Source organism: Schistocerca americana, chromosome 5 (genome assembly GCF_021461395.2).
Source record: "Schistocerca americana isolate TAMUIC-IGC-003095 chromosome 5, iqSchAmer2.1, whole genome shotgun sequence".
In the NCBI taxonomy this organism is placed as follows: domain Eukaryota; kingdom Metazoa; phylum Arthropoda; class Insecta; order Orthoptera; family Acrididae; genus Schistocerca; species Schistocerca americana.
The window spans coordinates 682330502-682348854 of NC_060123.1; the positions used below are offsets into that span (position 1 = coordinate 682330502).

General features: G+C 43.3%; 1 protein-coding gene across 1 annotated transcript in view; it reads left to right on the forward strand.

Moving 5' to 3' along the window:
- Nucleotides 1-18353, forward strand: part of LOC124616632 (UDP-glucosyltransferase 2-like) — a 62512-nt gene that overhangs the window by 34953 nt on the left and 9206 nt on the right. Inside the window, exons 5-6 of the mRNA XM_047144958.1 lie at nucleotides 7014-7245; nucleotides 14211-14430. Coding sequence (XP_047000914.1) covers nucleotides 7014-7245; nucleotides 14211-14430 — 452 coding nt within the window. The remainder of the gene's footprint in view (nucleotides 1-7013; nucleotides 7246-14210; nucleotides 14431-18353) is intronic.

Below are 18353 nucleotides of genomic sequence, written 5' to 3' on the forward strand. Positions count from 1 at the left end.
CCCTACTCTAAGGACGTTGCAGGACTGGAACACCATCAACAGCGTTCTCACCCCTTTGGAGAGTACGGGATTCTTCGCTGTACGATACAGTCTGGAACGTCAGGAGGCACTTCAGAACAATTCACTTAAATTCGAACGTGATCCGAAGCAATAAAGTGTTTTTATGCTTTTACATGCCTCCTTTTTCGGGCCCTTCTGCTGCGTGATCACGAAGGGGTTCGACAGTGTCATATGTGTGAATGAAATGGAAAAGTGTTCTTCTAAGAACACTCAGTTCGGCAGCAGCTCCGGTGGGACCCATGCACTTTTCTTGAGCAGGTTAAGGACCCAGGCAACTTTCTTGAGCAAGTTAAAAATGTACCTGTCAGAAACTGCGGCAGCAATTGAGCCGCGAGGCTGCTGCAGCACCTGAGGGTTCGCCAACCCCTTTGACGCTGTTAGTTGAAGTTTGACTTCTTGAAGGGGGCTAGAGCAGCCGCACGGCTGAATTGGTGTTTGAAGCATTGCCAAGCCGGAGGCTGAAGTTGCAGATTGCCACGCTTTTACATCGTTACAGAGGAAGATTGTAAACGTCATTGAGTCAAATTTCAAAGTTATGCGTCGCAATGGCAGACAGTTACGGGGCTTCGAAAAGTGATCCTTTCATTTTGTTGCGCGGCTGGTATAAGCAACACAATTTACGTCACTACACCCAGGCTGCCTATGTTGAGGTGCACGAAATGTTTTTTCGGTCCTGTTTTACTCTGCCCCTCCTGTACATCCACATTTTGCCTCCTTACGATGTGTGATGGAGAACAGTTCTAGCACCGCTGTTTTCCCCCTTTCTGTTCCATCCACGAATGGCGCAATGGAAGAATCACTGGTGAGCACACTCCGTGCGAGGTCTAATTTATCTGACTTTCACACTGAGGTCATTTTGCAACACATTTGTGGGAGGAAGTAGTGTTACACAAGTCTTCTTGGAACATACGGTCCATAGATATTTTGTTGAGTATCTGTGTAACAATCCCGCGACCATACACGCCACTCTTCGTTGGATCTTCTTTGTCTCTTCTATTAATCCTATCTGGTACAAGTCTCAGACCGGTGAATAATACTCAAGAATGAGAAGGATCAGTCGAATGAGTCTTACATTTAAGATACTCTCACCTGATATGAGTTTTTCCCTCGAATTTGGTTTATTTGGTCATTCCACTTTAGGTCGTTCGGTGCGGTTATTAATAGGTATCTCATGGCAGTTTCTGCTTCCTCTGATTTGTCTCCAGGTATGTACGAACAGTAATGTATCTATTCGCCTATTTATGTACAATACACTGTTTTACGTTATCCTTCAACTGACAATCACTGCACGAATCATCGATCCTCTCCAGGTCCTTGCAGAATTTCGCTACAGTCTTCTGGCGTTGTAATCTTTCCACAGACAACAAGATCGTACGAATAGCCTGACGGAGCCTCCAACGTTGTCTAATACATCATTACTAAGAATAAATCGTAAATAGTAGCGGTCCTGTAACACTCCCTTGTCGTGTTCTCGATATTACCTTTACGTCTCTCGATTTTGTTCCCTTATAAACGACGTGTTAAGTTAAGAAGTCCAGAATCCAGTCACAAATTGTGTCTGATACTCGATAAGCTCGTATTTTTTTCAGTAAACGACTACGCGGAACTGTACCGAATAACATCCGCAATGCGAGGAACACGCTATCAATCTGGGTGCCTTTATATACGGCACCCTAGTTCTCGCTTTGGAACAAAGTGAGCTGAGTATCGTAAGATCAATTTTTGAGGAATATATGTTGATTTTTATAGACGAGATTTTCCTTATCTAAAAATTTCTTTCATCTTAATCCCATACGCTACATAGTTACACTCTCACCAACGTCTTCCTGGTATCCATGTCAGTATCTGATACATGTGATCAACGTTTCTTCGTGTGTACAAATCAACTTATGACACTATCCTTCGGATAGCCGTCCTGTGTAATCACACATCCGCAGTATCGGAAATCTTTCACTTTTTATCACTACCGTGTCGTCTCCAAACTTGGTGTTAAGCATGACGTTACTTGCCATTCTGCCAGTGATTGAGTCACCATTCACTCACAAATTTTGCGTTAGCCACTGCAGCATCTTGAATCGTCGGTGGTTTTAGAAGTGAGTAAGATGAATGGAGGTTCGGACGGTGGAAGCAGGATAAAAATGATTACAAACTATGTAGTGTCTGCTCAGCATCCCATCAGCGTCATGTGTTAAAATCTGTTTTTGTCTACAATCGGTGTCCGAAGGTTAACGAACCTTTTAAGACTGCAGAAGGACAACTAGCTAGAAGAACAGTACCGTCCAATAGACGATCATAGCCAGCAGATTCACGAGAATCATACATGGGATTTTATTTAACAGTAAGATGAACACTTGCTTGAAATAGTTTAGGGGACCTATGTGAGGCAATGGTTCAAAAAATGGAATTTTTTTTGTGAAAATTTAAATGTTTGTCATTTGTTCATATACTCTTTAAAACATTTCCTGAAAAACTGATTTCAGGACTTTTATTTTAAATCGTGTTTTCCTGTCATGCCCCGATATGATGTGACAGTACGATTGCTAGGCCTACGTCCTGTTTGAACATTTTGCCATCGAATGTGAAATTGTTTCTTGACCTGCAGAGTCGGGTGAGGGTCTTCTTCTGTATACTGTAGTTGTACTATGGAAATACTATTCCGTTATATTGATTTATATCTATGGATTCTTTGATGGGGTATGTGCTGTGTAGCTTTAATATATCTAGGGAAATAAACTTTGCACTTAGTGGAATCTGGAGTTTTTTGATGCCTTGTATTTGTTGGTAACCATTCATTGAAAAAAGAGTAATGAATTTTGTATCACTTTTTTAAAATTTAATGTACATTTCTCTCAACTTCGTAGCCTGGATATTTCATAGCAAAATCGTTCTGACGGGGGCTTAGGATTTATGGATTTTTGGTTAGGCCTGTAGCTTTGGAGCTCTAGGATTCATCATTGTTATGTCCATGACGCTGTTCCCACTTAAAACTGTGTAAATATTGCCAAGCGTTAGGTGTTATAAAAATTAGGAATTATTTCTGGGGAGAACATGGTCTCAGGTCTTCGCCATTGTGACAACTGCAGAGTGCAAGATGCTGAAAGATCTGTGACAGTAATGGCAAAAATACAAGTCAGTTAGCTAGATGTTGGAAAAGAAAGTTGGAGGACACACTGGAGGCAGATGAAAAAACGTATGCATCAGGCTGTTTTTAATCATGAATATGTATAAGCCCAAACTCAGCTCATTTTCTTTAAATGTGACTTCTCAGATACAACATTTTCACTGGAAAAGTGGAGTCCTCTTCAAGATAATTCTATGAAATGATTAAAAACAGCACAATGTAACAGTATACAAAAGTGAAATGTTGACACATTACATTATTTTTGGTGTCTCTGAACTTCAGCAGCCGAATATCAAGAGCCATGGTTCCAAAAATTTCGTTATGGATTAAGATGATAACAACAAATGCAGTTTTGAAAATTGTGAGCATTTAGTCATGTTTTCGCAGAAAAAATGTATTTAATTAATAACTCTAATGATACGTTCCACATCAAGACGAATTGTTGTAGAGGTGATGGAAGAACCAAGCAAAAAGCTGAACTGATCTAACACGACCTGCTGTTTCTCGTTTTGCAAGTATATAAAATCAGCAAGACGTTAAGCGCAGAGTTTGTGCTATGCAAAAAATTACCATCTTTTGCACAGTACTGGTTCCTCGGCGACTTCTCCTTCTGTAGTCTTTTCGATTCTTTAACCTTCAGACATCGACTGTGCACTTAAGCACGGATTTACGGAGACGTAACACTGCAGAGTGATACAACAGACACTGCTCCGTATCATAAAATAATTTTTATTCTATTTTAACCTCTGGAACCGACTTACATCCTTTCCCAGTGACTCCATCTACCTTTTATTCTATAACAACGCAAACAGAAAATCACACTTCAAGGACACGTATCAGTCACGCATACGAGTCTGAACACAAATGACATATACGTAGGACGTTCTTGTTGTGACTTGGCAAGACAGCCAAGCCACTATGAGATAGCCGAATGGCACGCGTTTAAGGCCACGCAGGCTGGCGTGAGGTCTGGAACAGATAAAGGAGTTTCTAGTAAAAAAAGTACGTAGCTTCTGGAATACTTAACTTTAATCCACAATTGGTAAACATCGGTCTGACGGTACATGCATCACAAGATAAATAGCAAATGATAAGGGCGCCTTGCTACGTCGTAGCAAATGACGTAGCTGAAGGATATGCTAACTATCGTCTCGCCAAATGAGTGTAATTTGTCAGTGAACCATCGCTAACAAAGTCGGCTGTGCAACTGGGGCAAGTGCTAGGAAGTCTCTCTAGACCTGCCGTGTGGCGGCGCTCGGTCTGCAATCACTGATAGTGGCGACACGCGGGTCCGACGTATCCATGCTGTCATTACTCTTCATTGAGATGTCAGAATCAGAATCAATCTCCTCTGTTTCCTTTCTTTTTTGTTATAGCCATACGTTTCTGGCTATCCTGCCTTTTGGCCTACTTCTTCTTTTTTGCTGCTCCAGCAATGAGTTTACTACTGGACAGGGGTTCCCCTGCAGTTGTGTTGTTGTCTTACAGAGACTGGCAACCCGCAGTACTCCGCTGTGTGGCAGGTGGCTTGGCCGCAGGCGACGGTGTGTCACTTTTAGGAATGGAGCGCATCACATTTGAGGATTATATTGACAGCACAATGTTTATCTCCGACAACAACTGTCTCAGCAGCTAGAACACAACTTCCTGTGTACGTAACATAAATTTCGTACGTGTAGTAAATATTTTGCTAAATGTGGCAAATGTTCTAGTACTGCGCGCACATTTATTTTCAGTTTGAAGGTGCTGTTTGTCATAATTATTTTGTACCTCCGAAGAAAGTTTCTAATGGAAAAACAATTTGTGGCTAACTGTTCCAAATAATGGCAGCATAACTGATAGCTGAAACATAGGTGATATGTAAGATTTTCTCATAAAAAGACTGGACGTAATTAATTTTTGGAAAGTTTTGACTGCATTTGTTTTAGGACACCTTACATTACATGTTACTGTTTAGAGCGAGGAAATAATGAAATTCCCTTGAATTAAGCGATAGTATAATAACCTTACAAACGATTTTGTGCGACATACATTTAATACATGATAGCAATTTCACATCGTCTTTGTTGCCGTGAAAAAATTATTTATACCATACATTCTGCGCTATACTTGACAGCTACAGAATGTTTAACTTTCGCGCACCATAATTTTCGACACTTGTTAACATTACATTTGTCTCGTGTGCATGTATTAAACGTGCAATTGCATATAATAGAGAATGAAACAGTTCTGTATTTTATGTACAACGAGGCGTCCATACTGCCAGGCTGGCTATTTATTTGATAGCTGCTCGGTGTTGTCGTGTAGAAAGCTCCGTCTTGTGTAGAGAAGGCTATGGAAGAACTCACTACCATAAACTCCATAATGGTTTGCAGAGTATAAATATAGATGTAGATTAGGCACTCTGCTTTCGAGTCAGGTTATTGGCAGAGCCTACAAAGTGCTTACGGTTGTGATTTAAGTATCCCGAAATCAACTGTATAATAAATACTGAAAGAAAAAAGCTGTACGGGGGAGAGAACGGAATGAACAGAAGTATTAAACTGCTCCCTTGCAGTATTGTCACGAAATCTGCGAGACAACAGCGTGTGTAGAAGCATTGGACTAGCCATGTTTTAGATATGGTACATAATATGTACCTAACAGTATCAATATAGAGTATAACGCTAAGAGCTACTCCCCATCACACGAAACATTTTATTTCAGCATTCACATGTTCCGCGAACAGCAAAATGCACATGCTACGGTGGCATTCGTGCGTTAGAGGGAAACATACCGTCGCTGATCCAGCCGCGGCGGTCTTTACGTATATCCGGCAATCCTCCCCGGCAGATGAGATTGCTGATGCCCAACTATGCTGTGGCGCTTGGCTCCGAGGTACGTCGTTGGAATCCTGGTGATGTAAGAGATATTCATCACTAGAATTTGCCGGGCGATTGGAGGCGACATTTTGGTGTAAAGTTCCTGATCACCAGACTTTGCACCAACACACTGTATTGAGTTCCAAAATTCTCCTTAGTGTCTCAATGACTGAAGACATGTGACACATTTTATAGCGATCCGACCATCGGACGTTAAACTCGGAGACCGCCTCTGTACTATTCGAGAGGAACAGGCTGAGACTAAGTAAGGAGAAGATAAAATACGCCGCGATCCAGTGAAGAACTACTCGTCTGCTTGTCTACTGTTTCTATAATTTTGACCCAACATCTTTGACACATTCTGCATGTAACGGACAGGGCCTTTTACTTCGCTCCACACGTCGTCTGCTCGTAAGGCAAAGGAAGGAGTCTAGACACGGGGTCTGAAATCGTCAGCTGTGTGGCCGCAATGTGGGGTGTGTATGGACAGCCGTTGTCTAGAATGAGATTTTCACTCTGCAGCAGAGTGTGCGCTAATATGAAACTTCCTGGCAGATTAAAACTGTGTGCCGGACCGAGATTCGAACTCGGGATCTTAGCCTTTCGCGGGCAAGTGCTCTACCAACTGAGCTACCCAAGCACGACACAAGCCCCGTACTCACAGCTTTACTTCTGCCAGTAACTCGTCTCCTACCTTCCAAACTTTACAGAAGCTCTCCTGTGAACCTTGCAGAACTAGCACTCCTGAAAGAAAGTATATTGCGGAGACATGGCTTAGCCACAGCCTGGGGGATGTTTCCAGAATGAGATTTTCACTCTGCAGCCGTGAGTACGGGGCGTGAATCGTGCTTGGGTAACTCAGATGGTAGAGCACTTACCCACGAAAGGCAAAGGTCCCGAGTTCTAGTCTCGGCCCGGCACACAGTTTTAATCTACCAGGAAGTCTCATATGAGCCGTTGTCTGTTCCCAGGACATGGAGCAGTTCCTGTCTGGGTCTAGAGAGGGCGCGGTGTACGTGTCGTTCGGCAGCCTGATCCCGTTCCACACGCTGCCGCTGGACAAGATGCGCGCCGTCCTGGAGGCGCTGTCCAGCCTCGAGCAGGGCGTCCTGCTGCGCTGCGACGTCTCCCAGCTGCCGGCCGGCGTGCGGCTGCCTGGCAACGTGTGGGCCAGCAAGTGGCTGCCGCAGGTCGACATACTGGGTCAGTCGCTCACTACGCGCTCTGCTGGTTACGATAATTTCGTAAACGATTCAGTTGCAGTTGAGAAAAAACATTATGTAATACTGGCGCGGCATCAGCCCTCTCTGGAAATGTGCTCATTGGGTTGCCTATTTGCAGGCACGGACTAATTCGATGCAGTATCAGGGAGCAGATGAGTTTTGTATATTCTGACATGACCATTCCCTAGAAAAACACTCTACATACACCATGGTGTGTCTTGCAAATCATAAACTGGAGAAATGCTCTATGCACTAACATGTTTCACTGTTCTGTTTGGTCTTGCCGCAGAGGTACACTACGTCACAAAATTAGAGAATCACTTTTTCGAAGGGCCGTAATTGTCTCCCATGCAGATGAAAACGTTCGATATTAGACCTAATGTGCTTACAAACCTCCTGAGTAATGCAAAAGCGTGACGCCCTGCCACGTCACGCTCGGCGACACTTCAGACAGCCCAATAAAAAGGCCGCAGCTCAGACGTTCCTGTGAGTTGCAAGGTGGGTTAGTGATGTCGCATTGGGACCACGTTTCACCACAATTCTGCCTGTCGCCACTGCGGGCGTGTCATACTGTGGGAAGGTGGTCACATCACCCTCTTACCCATATTTTACCGCTTCTTTTAACGCCTCTGCGATCGAGAACAGAATCGCGACACCCAGCAACGAAATCACGCGGTTCTGATGGGCGCCTGTGGGAAACATTTCAGTCACACCTTCGCTCAGAAGAGACATGGAGACGCCTCGCGGAGGGGGCGGGGGGTTCAAAGGGCGACCTTTTCCCCTGCGGCTTTGATTCCCACACATTTTACTGTAGAAATCGACACTTCGCAGTCTGCTGAGCAACAGGAGGCGTCATAAAACGGGGTGAAAAGTGGGGAAGAGGGGATACGACATGATTAACCCACTGTACAGCTTACACTAACTTCTGAGGTGTGGCCTTCACTTCGGATGTTTCAAACACCTTGCTCTTTGAAGCACCGCCGAACCCGAGGGTAACATTGCAAAACGCCGCGCTTTTGCACCATTACAGAGGAAAGTTGTAGACATCTTTACGCCTAATTCTGAACCTATGTGTCAGAACTGGACACAATTACGGGTTTCGAAAAAGTGATCCTTTATTTTTGTTGCAGAGTCTAGCTACAGATGATCGTGCGTGATATGTGATGAGATGGAATATTTTGTTTTCTTTTCCCCCTTCTTTATTAATTAATGTACTTTTCCTCCTACTTATATTATTCTCTCAATTTTTCTTATTTATTTTCCGCATTACCATATATCAAGCAAATGCCTCATAAATTAGCTACATATTTCGTAAAACTGGATTAAAATGGGTTTTCGGACTGAAAACACAGTTGACTCCAATATAGGGTACAAATATGAGCCAGTACCCCACTACCAACTGTTATGACATTCGTGTTACCCTGAACAAAAAGGTAGAAAAATATGTACACGGTGCAAAGAACATTGTAACACTAACAAAAGCAATCCGTCTACCCTCGCTACACGTTCGAGGGATGAGAAGCATGAAGTGCAAAATTGTTTTAGTGTTGTACATAAGTGGACCTCACGAAAGACCTTTTAATTTATTGGCATTACAGTAAAAACAACAGACTCCTACTTGAACGAATCGATCTGAAAAACTAGAAAATAAATCGAAAATATGTAGTACATGCTGTATAGGTACAGATAATCATTAGCTTGCTTTCAACTACGACTACGGCATTTATAGGTTAACAATGTTTTACGCTAACAGCTGTTCATGATTTTTTGCCGCTAAATGCTTTGTATAACTTGGATGGTTATCTACAAATAATACTACATCCACCTAGCTCTGCATTGCAAAACACCATTCGCCAGTATTACATTTTTCACACTTTCCCTTTTTCGTAAATATGTAACGCTTGTTGCTATCTCAAGCTGTAAATATCGGTTCCATTTTTAATATAATACTATTCGGCACTGTCTTGGATAAAAAGAAAGGCGTGACACTGATCAATTCAGAGGATCAGAGATGGCGGGGCAGACATAATCCTGGCGTTTGCTGACGATGTTGTGATTCTTGGTGACATCGTGGAGGAAGTAGGTGTCAATACTTCACGATTGCCCCACGAAGCGAAGATATCTGTACTGGTGGTGAAAGATCAAATATCTCCTCTTACCATGCCGTCAAGCTCTCCTTCCTTCCACTGTTGCTGACAAGCGTACCATTGAGCGATTTCAAGAACTCGAGTACCCGGGATCCATACTGACTAATAAAAGTGAAGTAACGACAAGGATCATCAACTAAGAATAAACGCTAATAGCATGTTCTTTCACAGTACATAAAGATTCAGGTGTACATGGCAGTAAAAAATGTTCAACTGTGTGTTAATACCTAAGGGACCAAACTGCTGAGATCACTTAAACACTACTTAATCTAACTTATGCTAAAAATAACGCATACACCCATGCCCGAGGGAGGAACATGACAGTTGTACAGACGGTTTTTTATATGGTTATACACTGGCCGAATACTAGAGTACAAATGGCTACAGTGGTTTGGCCACATCCTTCGAGCTCACAGATTCCTCCCATAGCGAGTCCTCCATTCTCAGCCTCCTGGAAACGCCCAAGAGGACGTCCAAGGACGCTATGGAAGAACCGAGTGTTGATAGTCCTTAAGCAAGTGGAGACGACAGTCTTGGAAGAGGAAGCCAGAGACGGGCAGTGTAGACATCCCCTCTGTTGTGACTCACTAACCAATATTTTTATTGAACTTTTTGTAATTTGTTTTATAATTTCTTACGTCGCGACGTTTTCGTTTATTCATGCAGTATTGTGATTATTTCTTTTGATTTTCTGTTACAGGCCTTAAAGGTCGGCTAATGCAATAAATGATGATGATGATGATTCATACAGATTGTACAACAGAAGGTGGGAAGTGGTCTCTGATCCAAACCCGTCGAACATTAAAAAAAATATATGAACAGTACCTTATGGTGTTACGTAATATCATTTCTAAGGTATGTCGTAACAGTTGAACATTATGAACAAAAAATGTTGTACATCAGGGCAGTACGATTGTAACACCGTCAGCTCTCTTACCCAGCCAACAGTATTCCATCCGAAAACAAGTTGAGGTATCTTCAAGATAAACGAAATAACACAGGTCCTTTCCGGAATCTTGCTGTCCGACTGCACAGTGATACTGGAGCAAAGTATTTCGGCAAAACGTCCATGGCATGTACTGGGCGGCGTTACCCTATGTCAGAGGCATACAGAATAGCAATACACGGCGTGATGCACTCAGCTGACATCACACGATACACACCAGCTTACCACAGCGTGTTTCAGGCCATTCAGCGCGACATGTGACAACGTTATCCACCATAGTGTGTGTCGAATGACCAGTAGGAGCGGCAGTGCGTGGTGTTGGTTTCAGGCTGCAACATTCATCTCACAAGGAGACCACCTGACTATCGGGATTTTGTAGTTTTTTTATATTTTTGGTACGTTAAGTTCGAAACTGAGGTATCACCCACCCAAAAGAGTACGATGGAGCTCTCAAAATTTCCCGAACAAATCGACTTTAAATATTTCCGAGGAACTTTAATTCGCTACTTTAGGCAATTTTTCGCGACGGGCTGTGTGGCTCGTACGGCGTAGTCAATGAATCGTTGATTCGAATCTCGCTATGGTATTTTTTCTTTCAGTTCGAATATATGCATCACTTAAATACAAAATTCATTGAATGTAAGTAGGTAACACATATCTAATAATCATTTCTTATGAAAAATGCATGTCTTCTTGTTTATAGTTATATCACACATGAAGTGCAAATCTTAATTACCGCTAGTTCATAAAAGATTGTTAACAGAGATCATTTAAATTACAAATTTATTAACTATTTTCTATAAAATATGGATAATTAAGACATAATATTTGCAATAAAAACTGCAGTTTGTAAGTGATATGTAATCAGGAACAAGAACACATGCATTATTTAATAAAAATAATTATATTGGTGTTAATTGGTATGTATTTACCACATTTTACATTTAAATGATGTTGGTATTCGAACTGAACAGAAAAAATGAATCGAAAAATAAGAGTTTAAAGAGATTCGAAGAAGAGATCCGTTGATAACCCAATTACGACTCTCTCGTCCCCCTGTCAGTATCCTCCACAGCTGTCAAGTAGTGACTCAACTGCTGCTGTCCTCCGGCGAACAGGCCATGCATAGTGTACACTAACCACTAACTCCTTTCAGCGTTCGTTGAAGCTAGAATAGCGCTTAACAAATGCACAAATCACTCTGAGAAGTACAGTCCTTGTTCCACACTGACTACTACAGAAACATGAGGAGGTACCGTACAGCCATGCTATGTGCATGTTGTCCGATCACACTAAATTCGACCATGGAATGTTACGTAATCTTTTGTTTATGAATCACGAACTCTCAATTTATGGGCACGTACGAGGGTCATTCAATAATTAAAGAAACAAACTGGTCTGGAGCAAAAGGAGCTTATTTTTACAGAACAATACTTTTTCTGCTTTTCAACATAACTCCCTTGAACATTTATGTACTTGTTCCAGCGGGCTACAAGCTTATTTATTCCGACTGCGAGGAACTCTTTATTTTGATGATCGAACCAATTTCCCACAAAGTTTTTCACGTCCTTGGTGACCTGGAACCTCTGTCCACGTAATGCTTCCTACAATGCACCAGAAAAATTTAAATCACTAGGTCCTAAATGAGAACTGTAAGGGGGATGAGACAGTACGTCCCAGCCCATTTTGTCAATGATTCCAATGGTTACTTGAGCGATATGACGACGTGCGTTGTCTTGCTGGAGAATCATACATCTCCTCTGAGATCCACTACGTCTCCCTCTCATGGCTGGCTTCACCTTGTTTAAAAGCAAATCCGACAAGTATTGGCTGTTCACTGTACGCTGCTTTTCGAGATAATCACAAAAAACTGGACTTTCAGCATCCCAAAGCACCGTCAACATCAATATGACTTTTCCTACTGATGCTTGTGTTTTGAATTTTTTCTTGGGAGGTGGGATGGTGTGCTCCCACTTCATGCTTTGTCTTTTTGATTCTGATTCATAACAGTGATCCCAAGTTTAATCAAAAGTTAAAATTTTGTTGAGGAAGTGCTCGCCTTCTCTTTCATAACGTTCCTTTAGCTCAGTGCAAACACTCAACCTTGTTTCCTTACGTAGCCGCGTCAATTCCTTTGGGACCCATCTTACACATGTTTTACGGTACTTCAGCTTGTTACGGGTAATGTTATGAACTGTAGCACTACTAATGTGAACCTTATCAACTATCATTTCCACAGTCACACCGCGGTCAGCTAGAATAATGTCATCAATTCAGTTTTCAAGTGATGGCTTTGAAACTGGTCGGCCAGAACGGTGTTCGTCAGTCACTGAGTCGAGACCATTTCTCAGCTGCTCTACCAACTTGTAAAAATTTGCGCACTTCATAGAACCTTCACCATAAACGTTAGACATTCTACAGTATATATTCACTGGTTTCTCCCTTTCAGCAAGTAAAAAACGAATAACGAATAACTGAGCGTTGTTCATCTAATGAGGACGTTTCAAGCGGACTCGCCATCTTGAAATGTATTTTTGAAGTTATAAACAAAACAATTTTGATACCTCAGCTGATCAGGGCTCGTCCCAGTGATGCCAACTTAAAGCCATAAAGGTTCCAAAATTGCCCTACTAACAGTTTTTTCCTAGACCAATTTGTCTCTTTAATTATTGAATGACCGTCGTACACTGATGATATAAAACATTATGACCACTGTGCACTGCGAGATTGTATACAACCTGGTGCCGCAGCAGAAAAAACATATCAAATGAGCAGAGACGAACGGAAATTCATTTAGCGACGATAGAACCCGAAAATGGGGATATCCGCTGCTATAAGTGACCGTGAGAAAGGACACATTGCCAAGGGCATGGGAACGGGTGTCTCGGAGACGACGAAGCTGGTCTGCCGTTCGCTTGCTACTGTCGTGAGCATCTGTGAGAAGTGGATGAAGGACACCGAAGCAACGAGTAGGCGACAACATGCTGGACGGAAATAAGCGGAAATAAGAAACTTGCCGTTCACTGAGATGGTGATATGTGGCACATCTGACAACACAGTGCAGGTCCACAGTCGACCACGGGGTTCCCTACGTGTTCCAATGAACACCCAACGCCATCGTCAATTACTGTTGAACTGCAGACGAGATTTTCCGACATTGAAATGTGGATCAGTGAAAAGGTGTCGCCCAGTCGGATGAAACAGGTTTCTTTCACACCATGTCTGTGCTCTTCTCTGGATACGCCGTAATTCAGACGAACGGCCTCTCGAAACACTCACCGTGGCACATCCGCAGGCCTGTGGGGGACATTCACCTGGGTCTCTATGCCCTTTGTGATAGTATTCGACAACACAATGACAGCTATAGTTTACTTGAACAATATTGTGGACCACCTACGCTCCTTCATTCTGGATGTCACCCCCCTCCCCACCTATGGCGATGGCATATTCCACCAAGATAACTCTCCATGTCCCAAGGCCAGAACTGTGCTACAGCAGTTTCAGTAGTGTTATAGTGAACATTTTGGCGCCACATTATCTTGACATGATCTCCAAGGCTTTTGGCTGCCAGCTCGACGCCGACAAACCATCGACTCGTGACTTTCGCCAAGTTGCGAGACGTCTTCGTAAGCATCTAGCGTCACATACCTCCCGAAACCTACGACAAACTTGGCGAATCCGTGTGTTGCAGATTCACTGCTGTACTGCATTCCAAATGTGGCCCAACTCGCAGTGGAGCAGGTGGTCATAACGTTTTGATTCGTCAGTGTCCGTGTGTGTGATGCTACTGGTAGACAGAGCTGCCTGCTGGTGATGCGTCTAACTGAGAAAACTGGTTGTGTAACGCGACAGCGCACCGCAGCGTGCGCGCCTTCGTCACGCACGGCGGTATGCACAGCGTGCTGGAGGCCGCCCACCACGGGGTGCCGCTGCTGGGCGTCCCGCTCTTCGCCGACCAGAGGCTCACCATGAGCCGCATGCAGACTCTGGGGGTCGCCATCCAGCAGGACTACCTCCACATGACGGCGCAGTCGCTTAGGGCGGCGCTGCGCTCCCTCGTCAACGGCACCAGGTGAGGCGCAGTCAACGTCTGCCGACTCCTCTCTGCATGTCTCAGTGTGTGACATTTAATGTACGAGTACCACTTACAACAATCAAGAAAGCTAAATATGCCAGGTATACCTACCAACAATCAAACTGCTGACCCCAGACAAAAACCTCGAAATCGCCGGAAATCTGGGTCAAATCGTATTATTTTCTCGGACACACACATTCTGTAGACACGTTATTACCCTGAACTCCAAAACAGTTTCCAAAACTTACTTTAAGCAACACCAAATTTTACCAGTTTGTCGGTGGAGCACCCCAACTCTCCTTTTGTTAATCGATATTCCATTCCCCCAACTCCCCCCCCCCCCCTCCCACCCCCATTAGCTCCGGCCCTTGACCGACTTCTAGACTCGCCCCTGTTCTTATCTGCACAAAGCTAATCCGAAAGATGACTCTCTGGAGGATTAGAGGGTGAAAATAGCCAGTTCTGTGCCAGACACGGTGGAGATCATTCTTATAGTGAAGATATGAGCATTCAGTTTCCAAACAAGACAGCGATATTTACAAGAAAGGTTTTCAACACCCCTCAATCCTATGAATTTAAAATTGTCGATCCACTGACTGTTTGTTCACTTACGGACGTTAAAACTTTGGAAGTTCTGCATCAGAATCTGATCGCATTGCTTTTTGTTGCACTTAAGCGTTGATCTGTTCTCTGAAAGTTATGCTCTGTCGCTACTCATTATCCTACTGTATAGATCATGTACAGAACATTAAACATTTTTTTACAAAACATTTGTTACGTATTTCATGAGACGCACGACTCACACTTGTCTACACGTCCTTAATGTCACCGTCGGTTTCGGTCACAAACAGTCATCACTGTATCTTTATACAGTAAAAGAATATGAAACAATCAGAAATGTATAGGGCACAGTCCATTGTAGATGTGGCATAGCACAATGCTTACAAAAATTCACGTATTATTTACACATTATTCCATGCCATAACTACATTGATCAGCCAATTATGATCATCGGGCTACTATCGATACAAACCCGTCCAGGGTCCCCTGGCGAGGAATGACTGCTAGTCACAAACACGCACGGTGCATTTAGTGTCAGTGAGTGTGAGGTCCGTATGCAGAACGGAGAAGGCGTACGATATATCCGAGTTTGGCCGAAGACAGGTTGTGGTGGCCCAGGGGCGCCGCACAAGCTTACCAGAAACTACGCGACTTGTCGGGTGTTCGAGGAATGCTGTGGTAAGTGTCTTCAACACGTGACGAAACCAAGATGAAACCACCTCCAGACGTTGTGAGGTTGAGCGGCCACCCCTCATTACAGATGTCGAAAGTTGTAGGCACGGCAGACTGCTAAAACAGGACGGACGGTAAACTGTGGAGGAACTAACATCAGGCTTTAATACTGGGCACAGTAAAACTGTGTCTGAACACACAGTGCACCGAACATTGCTAACTATGGGCCTGCGCATGCGACGACGCAATATTTGCCAATTTTAACACCACGATGTCGGCATCTACGACTCAGATGCGCGCCTGACCTTCAGCACTGGACATTGGTGCAGTGGTAGAGCTTTGCATGGCCTGATGAATCACGATAGCTTCATCATCATGCCGAGGGGAAGGCGCGAATCCTTCTTCTTCCAGGGGATCAGCTCCTGGACCCCTGTACCTCTGGACGGAGACAAACTGGCCGCAGCTCCTTTATAGTCTGGGAGCATTGACGTGGAATCCATGGGTCCAGTAGAGCTCGATCAAGGCATCATGACGACCAAAGAGTATTGTTTCCCGGCGGCAGTGGCATTTTTCATCTTGGTAATGCGCCATGTAATAGTGCCAGGAGTATCACGGAGTGGTTCGAGGAACACAGTGGCGAGTTCCAATGATGTGCTGGCCCGTCTAGCTCGCCAGACCTGAACTCGATCGAAAGCATCTTGTATGCGATTGAGCTCATCGCCCTCCTCCCCGGAATTTACGGGAATTAGGTGACTTGTGAGTGCATACGTCGTGCCAACTCCCTACAGCGATCTGCCGAGGCCTCACTGCTTCCACGTCACGAAGCGTCACCGCTGTTATCCGTGTCAAAGGTGAACATACCGGCCAATGGGTATGTCCTGACTGATCAATATTTATGGCAATGTCATTAATAAAGCCCCGTCAAAAAAGCTGTACATCAATAAAGGTATGTGTAGTAAAAGATGATGTGCCAGATGTAAAAGCTCAATTGTAACTGATCATCAGGTGATTTTAGACTTATCAAAGAGGCTATAACGACCGATGTACAGTCGTGGACTAAACTAGCGAGACCCCTCACCTTTACGTTATGCTGATCCGCACAGCTTTAAAGTCTGCTACACAGCATACAAGGCAAGGAGACGAAGTGCTACCAACATACTATGCACAGGAGTGAAATTGAAAAACTATCCGAACTTTGTCAGATAGTTTTCAGTCACGTGTAAGACTATATTAATGCTGGTTACTGTGTTAAACAACAGGTAAATAAAAGACATAAATGAAAGAAGAAACGCTAATTAGTATGAACTGTACTAATAAAAGTGAATTTCAGCTTATCGAGATAACACAACTGTTTTAGTAAGACAAAGTACCCCAGATGGTTACGAATTAGCAAAATATTATGCGCATTCAGCCGCAAAACGGTCTGTGTCAAAGTTCAGACCAGTCATACCGGATTACCGTTGCTGACCTACCATGAAAGTGTGCAGATTTAGTGAAAAAATTCAGTTAAAAATCATTCAGTTCCACACTTAAGTCAAGTCATTTATTGACAGAAGCGGAAAAAGTAAGCAGTAACAACTCTGAAATTCTAAAAGATTTCCATATTTACATCCACAGGGCGCCGGTACATAATAATGGTAACAATAAAACGCATTATGGGGACGAGAATTCCTTACAATTGCTTTACTGATAGTCTCTCTGCCTCCATTGAGATTAGAACCGAAAACAAACCAGACCTCCCTTGCAGTAGGAAACACCATTCACTACGCTAGCAGACAACCCAGGAAAGCAGCCCCCTATTCTTACCCCACACATGAATAAGCAGGCAATTTCGCACTGAAAATGGCAAAATGATCCGCAGCTTCTGTTGCATATAGCTTTCTGTACTCAAAAACATGAATTTTCTACCTTTATGTCACCGCTTATGTGACAATCATTCGGGCTGTTTGTCGAAATAACAAAATACTGTTATTAGCGAGTAAATTTAGTAGGATAATTCTGCACCACCCCAGGAAATAAACGGCTACATAGCTGCCAAACGTATTCTTCAATGTTTCGAATTCTCCATTAGATTCGCCACAGGCAGAAAACGTTCATTACCCGAAGTGTTTCTTAAGCTAGCTATGGGAATGCTCGCACCTCTGAAACGCGGTGGCATTAGTACTGGGATCTAAATTACCACATCAAATGGATTTTATTTGCATTTCTGTAAACGTGATTTCGATCGAAAGCGTAGCTACTGTTAATATGCTGATGTATCGACTGCAACTAGAACATTTCGAATGAATAGTAGGGGGAATTATTTATGCGGCCCTCATCTTCATTAACTGCTGTAGCTATTTTCGTCGTTAGGATTTCGTCACCTAAATCGGTAAAAATGGAGCCCTACTAGTCTCACTTTCTTGACAGTCTGTCTGTCTACCCAAATCTTAAAACCCGTTTACCTCGAGTACAGGTAGACCTAATTAGCGGAAATTCTAGTATGATAAAAAAAATTATTGTTATTATTACGTTAAATATATTTCGATTCTATCAATTTAAATCTGTATTTCATACTAGAATGCCTTGTTCCCAGTTTGGCACAGCTTTGCCACAGGAGACACGAAAGCGGTCGAAGACGTCCGTCTTCTGGTCGGCTCCTGATCGTTGTCAGAAGGAGGCTAGTTTTTGATTACGCAAAGACCTCT